This window comes from Sander vitreus, chromosome 14 (assembly GCF_031162955.1).
Source record: "Sander vitreus isolate 19-12246 chromosome 14, sanVit1, whole genome shotgun sequence".
Lineage (NCBI taxonomy): Eukaryota > Metazoa > Chordata > Actinopteri > Perciformes > Percidae > Sander > Sander vitreus.
Window position 1 is genome coordinate 20,081,929 of NC_135868.1, and position 9,014 is coordinate 20,090,942.

General features: G+C 40.2%; 1 protein-coding gene across 1 annotated transcript in view; it reads left to right on the forward strand.

The window, feature by feature from the left end:
* LOC144529315 (adhesion G protein-coupled receptor B2-like) overlaps positions 1 to 7,744 on the forward strand; it is a 47,254-nt gene extending 39,510 nt beyond the window's left edge. The window contains exon 17 of the mRNA XM_078268328.1: positions 7,182 to 7,744. Within this exon, the coding sequence (XP_078124454.1) occupies positions 7,182 to 7,355 (174 nt within the window). The 3' untranslated portion in view covers positions 7,356 to 7,744. The remainder of the gene's footprint in view (positions 1 to 7,181) is intronic.
* The last annotated feature ends 1,270 nt before the right edge of the window (positions 7,745 to 9,014 follow it).

Below are 9,014 nucleotides of genomic sequence, written 5' to 3' on the forward strand. Positions count from 1 at the left end.
CCAGACACAATTTCCATTCCATGGTCCAAATGAGGGAAAATCTGAGTGGCAGAGAGTGGGCCTCATCCACCAACAGTGTAGCAGAGGCTTCTTCTTTAGATGTTTGTGCAGTAGCATCTTTTTCTAGTATATGTGCTATCCCAACAAACACCCCTTTCACTTAGCTGTGTCATGCTTGCAACTTGTACATTGTGTAGCTTGCCTGAAACTTCAAGTGTTGGGTGATTCGGCAAGGATTTAACTTGCGACTGTCACACCTTTAACCAGTGATGGACATTGTATTTAGGGGTCACATTAGCTCCATTTGCCCCTGCTGTGCATGCAAAAGTATAATTTAAATGTATTATTATTATTATTATTATTATTATTATTATTATTATTATTATTGATTAAAGTAAAATAATAATTACTTTACCATACCCCTATGATTCCTCTTTAAAAAGTTTAGGTACAGTATCAGTGAACGAAATTCCTTAAAGCTACATTGTGTAAGAATTTCTCCCATCTAGCAGTGAAATTGTATATGACAACCAACTGAATATTACTTTCTAGCCCCTCCCATTCCAAGCGTGTTTTAACTCCTACGGTGGCCAAACCCGAAATTAGCTCTTAGTATCTCCATCGTTCACACGCAGCTGTTCTAGCCACTCCAATATTAACTTTGGTCTTGTTGCTTTGCCTGTTGCGTTGTCGTTTTAATTCTCTTTTTCGCTTCCCTGGCGAATAATCTCCCCCTGGCATTCGTCACGGTGCCACTGAGTTTAAAAGCGCAAAAGGCGGAGGTGTGTCCCTCTTTGGCTAATGTATTTTAAAGATGGAGGCGCTACATGGCTGCAGTCATTAGAGTGTCATCAGTTGCATTGTTTTTTTAATCAGGGCAGCAGTTTTCAGATTACATTATTTGCTTACATAATTGCAAAAGGGTTGTTGACTGTTGTAGAAAGAAGTGGCTGAAGAAACGCTTGAAATTCATGCTTTTTGGTCTAAACGTCATACCCAAATTAAAAGTGGTACAGCTCCCATATACTTTGACACTCTGGGGTGTGCCTAATATCATTGGAAAGGTGATTGATGTGGGTTTGTTTGTGTATTTGAGAAGTGTTGTATTTTGTAGTTTTTTGGCTTTTTTATTTGCACTTTTCAAATGGCAATAAAAAAAATTAAACAAATTTCTGTAGAAACAAATATCTGTAGAAACAAATTCATATAAAATCCATTTTTGAGTCTTTTGGCTTCTTTTTTCTGTAGTAAGCTGAGACATGTGGCTATGGCCTTGTGTTGTCTGTCACCTGTCAGACTTTGACACACCCCAGAGTGTCAAAGTATATGGGAGCTGTACCACTTCTGTGTTCACTGTAGACACTTCTTTCTACAACAGTCGAGAACCCTTTGGCAATTATGTAAGCACATAATGTAATCTGAAAACTGCTGCCCTGGTTAAAAAAAACAATGCAACTGATCTCTGGTATTCTGTCTGGAATGGAGTGGAATGAAAATGTCTAAGTGACCCCAAACTTTTGACTGGTAGTGTAGGTTTAATGCCGGTTCCATGCAAACACTGATGGTGCACATACGGTGCTTTTAGCGGTTATTTATTTGAATCACGTTTGATGCTCTGAATGCTGATAGGGCAGAAATATAAAGGCACTTATTATGGTGATTGCAACTCACAACAAAAAAAGTCTGTCAGCCAAAAATTCAGCATATAACAGATGAATGATGAACAGATGAACCAGTCGCCCAACCCTGACATCTTTGGCTTTCTGCATGTTGACAGAGGAAATAAAAAGGCAAATAAAAGAGAGAAAAAGAAAGAAGATATAATGACAAGGAAAGCAGAGAGAGAAAGATAAATAATATCTATTGATAAATAAACCTAGATTAGTTTAATTGAAGGTCTACATCTGTTTTCATCAGTTAAATCTTTAACAATGCATTATATTGTGGGATACTGATGGATATCAGTGGGCAAAAACTTTGATTTCATTTCCAAGACAATGTGGCTGAGGTCTAATTCTTACATCTCTTCCTAATCATCCTCCTGATCTAACAACAGGGGGGGGAGGTGTGTTTGGAGCCAAGATTCCTCTGTAGCTTCGTGTTGTGCTATACTCTAAGACTGCCCACTTTATAGCGGTCCAAATGAATACAAAGGATTTGCTATAAATCCCTCTTGTACCTGTACACCTCTCAAATATTCATTTCACTGGTTAATAATACATCCAAACTCTCATTTTACTGGGACTTTAAAGTATCATACTGTGCTATACTAATTGCTAATTTAAAGTTTCTATAAATGTTCAACGTGTGGGCTAAGCTGTACCAGAAGCACACCAAATCCTCCTAAACAATTTTTTCTGCTGCTTTTTCTATTTCTAGAATAGAAAATAAAGACATAAACTTACAATTGTGTGTTGCAGAAGCTTTTTTACAACAACCTGTAATACTTGTAGCAGAGGGAAAAAAGCTCCAGTCAATACAGCCAATATTAGCCAAGTCGTTGGAGCCACTAAACGGAATTAGTTTGTACCCAGACTTTAGGCAGACTGGGATAGAAAGTACAAATTACATGACACCACTCCTCCAAATACCATCCCACCCCCAAATCAAACTTCAGAACACCTGTACATGTTGGATAACAAACACCACCCATACAGAAGCAAACCATAAGAAGAAGAAAAAAAGACGGGGCAACATAAAAAAAAACCGATAGAAAACACTGCAGGGGTACAGCAGGGGGGAGTAACGTTTATGTGTTATAAGCCAGAGGTGGAACATACAGAGTCAGCAATGTCCACTTTATAGCCTGGCTTTAACTATTTTATGTGTTGTGTTAACACGTACAGTATAAAATCAGTGGTGTAGATAGCATTTCCATGCACTAGATAACCAGATTTGTTATCCACTTTCAACATTATTTAGAAAACATGAGCTCCAAAGCCTCTAGCACTGGACAGCAGATTCACTGTTACAGCTTTTAGAATGTGATTACTCTACGCCCACATCCCATCCTTTCTTTTATGCCCATAGTAGTTGTAGTTGCTATTAGTGGAGTGTAGAGTCCTTTAGTCACTCTGCCCTTGCTTTGTCACTTTTTCTCTAAGCTTTAACAGGTGAGGACGGTAAAAACACTGCCTGTTCCGTCACGGTTGGATTATGTGTGCATACCTATGCTCACATTGCGCTTTTGCTCACTTGTTTCTCTTCATGAGTGCATGTTGTAAGTGTGTACACGTTATATTTTGTCACGAGAGAGCTGGTGAGCGGGATTGAGAGATGAAAGAGAGAGAAGGGGTAAGATGAAAAGCACAAAGCAACAACTGCCTGTTCACCTGCTGAAGGTGTGGGAACAATGCTATTGTTTCAGGGCAGAGTTGTCAGTGACTATGATTCCCCCCCCCCCCACACCCCTTCTGCTCTCTCTTTCTTTTCCTCTCCCTTGTCACCCCCTTCCTTTTCTTCTCCCTACCATTTCATCACCACAGAGGGAAAAGAGATGGAGCATTTCGTCTGCCGGAGGTGAAAAGAACTCGTCGAGTGTAAGTAGAGGGGTTCCGGCAGAGAGAGAGGGAGAAAGAGAGGGATGAGATGGGGCTTTGGGGCAAGGTGGGAATGAAGGCAAGGCAGAGATGGCGAAAGGGAATGAATAGACACGCAGTTGCAGCACAATCGCGTTAGCCTAGTCTCCCAGGGATAAAGTTGGGCTTAACTGCAGCATTACCCACACTCCTGCATTACAAAATGTTCCTTCACCAGCATTTAGCATGCAAATTGGCTCCCAGATTATGCCTTTTGTATTCATTTTACCAACTGTCAGGCTGTGTTACAGGGAGAATGATAATCAGGCAGATATTGCCCCCTAGCGCTCCAGCGATGATCATCATACTGCAAGGGGGGGGGGGGGGGGAGTGCTGTGTTACTGCAGATCAATGACACTCGTGTGTGTGTGTGTGTGTGTGTGTGTGCGTGTGCGTGTGCGTGTGTGTGTGTGTGCGTGTGTGTGTGTGTGTGTGCGCAGAGAAGAAGAGAGAGAGGGACTGAGGGTGTAAATAGCTCAAAGTGATTTCTATCTGAGTACTTTATAAGAGTTGGGGGTGATGAAAGGACAGTGGGATTGTGGAAAAAGAAAGCCAAATGAAAGGAGATATCTGAGTTGCAGAGAGATAGAGTTGAAGAACACATACAGTAGCGCTGTCTCGAATGGATTACGTGTGTAGGAATAGGCACATAGAGCGCTCATTTTAGGATGTGTTGCACTGCAAGATATACTCTGTGAATATTCAGCTCCATGAAGTCCAAAAAGCTCTGCTGCAGCTAGGTCCATCATGTCAGCGAAAAGCACCACAAGTAGTCTGTTATGTTTTAGTTTTTTTTTGTTTCACTCCACCAAGAGTCATCTGGGCCTGCGATCCCTCAAGGTTTTCCCAGCTCGTATCTGCAAAATCTTTATCTCGGCGAGATAATGAGTCTGATTTGAATAATGGCCCATATCTGATGCATAATGTTACCTCTAATTCCATTTTAGCTAATCCCCCAACATGTATTTTACATGCATTGTGGGCACATCTGTGGACCACATGCACATGCATCCTGGAAGGTTTCATCATCGGATACTTTTATCAGTCTAAAAAGTCGTTGATTGGTAGAGGTGGGAGATAAAGAGGACAGGTATCATAGTAATTGTTTTGGATGATAGCAAAATAAAAAGGTGCCTTAAACTACAGGTATATGTGGTCCTGCTTTTCACTGTTTGTGAGATTAAATCACTTCTAATATATGGCAACGTTGGGGGTGTGTGTGTGTGTGTGTGTGTGTGTGTGTGTGTGTGTGTGTGTTTTGCAACGGTTAGGGATCAAATTTAGCTTCTTTTAGTGCATATTTTATGTCCAAATATTTATACTGGCCAAGGCAATGGTTTCCAGGTACTTCCAAGGACAATTTCATCTTATTACAAGTTGGGTCTTCTTTTATACTTTTGCTGACAGTCCAAATTCAATTGATGACATTTGAGAATGACTTTGCTGCAAAGTCTGACATGGCAAGAAATACTTGGTGGTCAGATTATTAGACGTTTTGGAAAAAAGCTGTTTATTTAATTTATTGAATTCACTTCATTTGGAGATAAAAGTAAGTGCACCCAAAATGGCTCTAATACGCCATCATTGCACAGGAAAACTGTACACAGCTACTGTAAGTACAGTCAACATTGAAGCAGGAAGACAGAGCCATATCAACCTAACAGGGTGCCCCAGGGCAAGCATCCCCGGGTCCCTGGTTCCCAAAGTTAATGTGGTTATAATTTGATTGAAATCTAATTTATTTAAGAACAAGCATAATACCAACTGGACATATTAAAAGGGCAAGTCACACATCCAACTCTGTTTACAGGGAGTATTGAAGATTCTTGGGTATCAAGAGGGAGCTGTGTGAAATCTGGGGTCCGTTTCAGGAAGGAGGTTTAACAAACTCTGAGTCTAACCCTGATCTCTGAGTTGATTTACCCTGAGATGGGAAACTCTTAGTTTTTGGTTCCAGAACAGCTGATTTGAGTTGGTTCTATCAACTCAGAGTATGTTCACGAGTGTGCACCACCACAATAAAAAGGCAGCATGAATGGAGCGATGATACTACGATTCACCATGGTAACAACCACAAACAAACGGGTCGGCAGAAATACTCATGCGCGCATAGGAGTTTGAACATGTATTTCGTTAAAAAAGCAACACAGCGGCTGCTGCAAAAGAGAGGGAATTTGCTTGGGAGAAAATTGCTGCTAGAGAATGTGCATATTCCAATATAGTGTATTAATATATTTAATTATTATTTAAGTATAATATTACTGGTGAAATGGTATTGAACCTATAATCTATTTCATTTAGGTGCAATCCTGCGGGCGAAAAGGTCCTAGGCCTACTAATCCCATTCTGAGGCTGCAGCACCATCATTAACAGAATTATAATTCATTATCTTTTATTTCAAAGGGTTTACATCATTCACCTGCAATACTGTGGAACTCCTTTTTAATGGCTCTTACTGGTTTGTGTCCAAGGAACACTACAAAAACGTTTAAAACACGTTTCAGAGCGAGTTACACTCTTCTGACGACACTTTGCTATACGTGGCTTTACTAAAATGCTCCGCATCACCAATGTTGTAAAGAAAACTGCCGTTTAAAAAAAAAATTTTATGCGACACAAATAATCTGGGATGTAGAGCATGTCCACGATGGGTGACATGAGGACGGATAAGGTTATGTAGGCTACATAACTGATAGACTGGGAAGAAAAACGATATCGCTCAAATAGGAAGTTATCTGGAAATTAAAATGCATCGGGGCCTCAATATCATCTCCCGACGTATGTTTAACAGCCTGCAAAGTAATACAGCTTTTTCATCAACGAGATCATCGACAAAAGGAAATGCCATGTTTTGAGAAAAAAACAACATTTTATAGTCTTAGTCTTATTAGTCGTTTTATAGTAACATGGTTAATAAACCAACCCTGTTTTTTTATTCATGCAGATACAGTAACAAACTGCGCTAAAATGCGCCTGATACAGACTGAATGAATAAATGATGAAATGAATGAGGGCTGTGTCAGCAGGCTGGGCTGGTGTCAGAGGGAGGAGACTGAGAGAACTAACAAGAGAAGACTAACCTGCTCCTGACCAGGTTAGGGTCACAGGCTCAGTTACCATAGTAACTGACTCTGAGGTTAAGTTACCTCTCTTTCTGAAACAGAAAACCCAGAGTGTCCCTCATCTCAGTTTTCACTAAACCTGCTTTCTGAAACAGACCCCTGATGAATTGCAGTGTCAGTTAGGGCTGAAGACTTTAACAATTGAAAATGAAAAAAAAAAAACTCTTAGCATGTGGAGTTAGAAAGAATTGAGATTTAGTTTTTTAAGGTAATCATTTTTTTAAGGTAATAATTTAGCTATTTGTCTTTGTCTTAAATATATTTGGTTAATCTAACTTGTCATGTTTTCTTGCCCTGCCAGACAACACACAACAAAATGGTGTTCAAAACCATCAAAATAAGACCCAGTTTGTATGAAACCAGAATCTCCCTTTAACTTAGATGTTGTATCTTCTTTTTTTTTCTACGTCCACGTGGTGCCTTCATATGCATCTTATTTTTCCTTACATGGCCCTTTTTCCTTGTCCTCCTTCTGCATCAGGACAAGTCCACCCCGGATGACCAGAGCTCCTGGGACAGCTTCAAGAACATGACCCCCGAGCTGTCCATCGTGCCTGGGGAGCAAAAGGACCGGATGGAGCTGCACAATAAGAACTGGGACTCTTCAGCTAACACGCCTGACTCGTCCGAGGGAGACTTCCAGACTGAAGTGTGAAGAAAGACACACATACACACACACTCATTTGAATACACCCATGCTCATTGCCGAGGCGACCTTCTGAAAAGCTATACATACTGTAAGTACATGATTTCTCACAAAGATCTCACACACACTGCTCCTCGTCTCCTGCAAAGTGCTCCTGTTGGATCCCATACTGTATTTGTTTACTGCTGCTGAGGACAGACGTGGAAAGAAGACTGTTCTAACCTATATTTTGGTAAAGACTATTGAAAAGAAAGAACAGGGGCTTGACACATCTGGGACTGAAGACATTTTTTAAATCAACTTAAAAGAAACTATGAAAAACTTATTTCTGAGAAAAAAATGTCTTGATTTTATTCTGGAGAAAAATCTCTTTCAATTGTTTTGATGATTTGGGGAGGGGGGGAAGAAAAAGAATATTTCTGCACCATTGAGTTCTTTTTATAGCAAGGGGGGGAAAATTCTCACTGAGGTTTCTCACACTGGTAGCCCCCCTAGGCACCCTGCTTTCATTTATTTCTTTTTCCCTTCTAATGGATGACGGAAGCATTTGATCTCTCAGTCTTTCCTTTTTATTTCAAGTTTTTTTCTTGTCATTTTGGACGGAAGTTGATGGGGACGGGGGAAGAACTGCTCATTGAAATGTGCCATCCTCACAAATTTTTTCAGGTCCCAGTTCAACAATCACATCCATCCATTCCTCTCACATCCTCTATGTCAACACTGTATTCCCCCTTATTTGTGTATTTTCTATGGTTTAGTTTAAAAAAAAATAGTCCTCCTCTATGGTTTGAAACTTTTAATGAAAAAAAATAATATGATTGAAACAACTGTTCAAGAAGAATTGATTTATTTTCAGACTGGTTTGATTTCTGTGTCAGCTGCCTTTTTATTTTTTTTTTTCATTTCCTGTGAGAATTAACCCATGTGGAACTTCAAAAAAAGATTCAGGACACACACACAGCACATAAATGTGAGCTTACTTTCTGAGGTAATGTGTGCCGCATGCTATCCACCCACGAGGGAAAAGGATAGTGATCGTCATGCAGATTCTTGCATCTCCTTTTTTTTTTCTCCCAGTGCTTGGAGATAAAAAGCCTTTAAAGATTGCAGAATCTGAATCTATTTCAGCTATCACCAATCACAGTGAAAAAGAGAATATCTCAGTAATTTTCGACCCAAATGGAATCCGTGCGAGCTCTGTTTAGCATCTCTCATTCTGCAAAAAAAGTATGCTTATGCCGCCGAGTGAAATATCCATCGGTTTAGCGGCTGCTTGCTCTTCTCCTGTAACTGAGGGAATATTGTTAGCTTCACATGACCTAAGGAGGTTTTTCAAACCAATATGTCAAACTAGATACAACCTGAGCCAAATTGTCTTCTTTTCCCAAGAACCCCATCATGGATTTAAAGATAAACATGCCTTCCCTCGCTTTTGTCTATTGCCTCCTTCTCGTTTCCCCTTCTCCTGCTGCCCACCCAGCGTCGTGCTACAATAAGGCATGAAATCTTAATGTTAGCAGTGAAGCCAGATGTTTAATTTCTCCTTCTCATGGATCCCTGTCAGTGTGATTGTATCCTACACTTGTGAGCACAGCAGAAAGAGAGAGTGAAATAGAAAGACAGAGATGGAGTCAAAGAGGTTATGAGTCTACAAGGTGGCAAACTAAA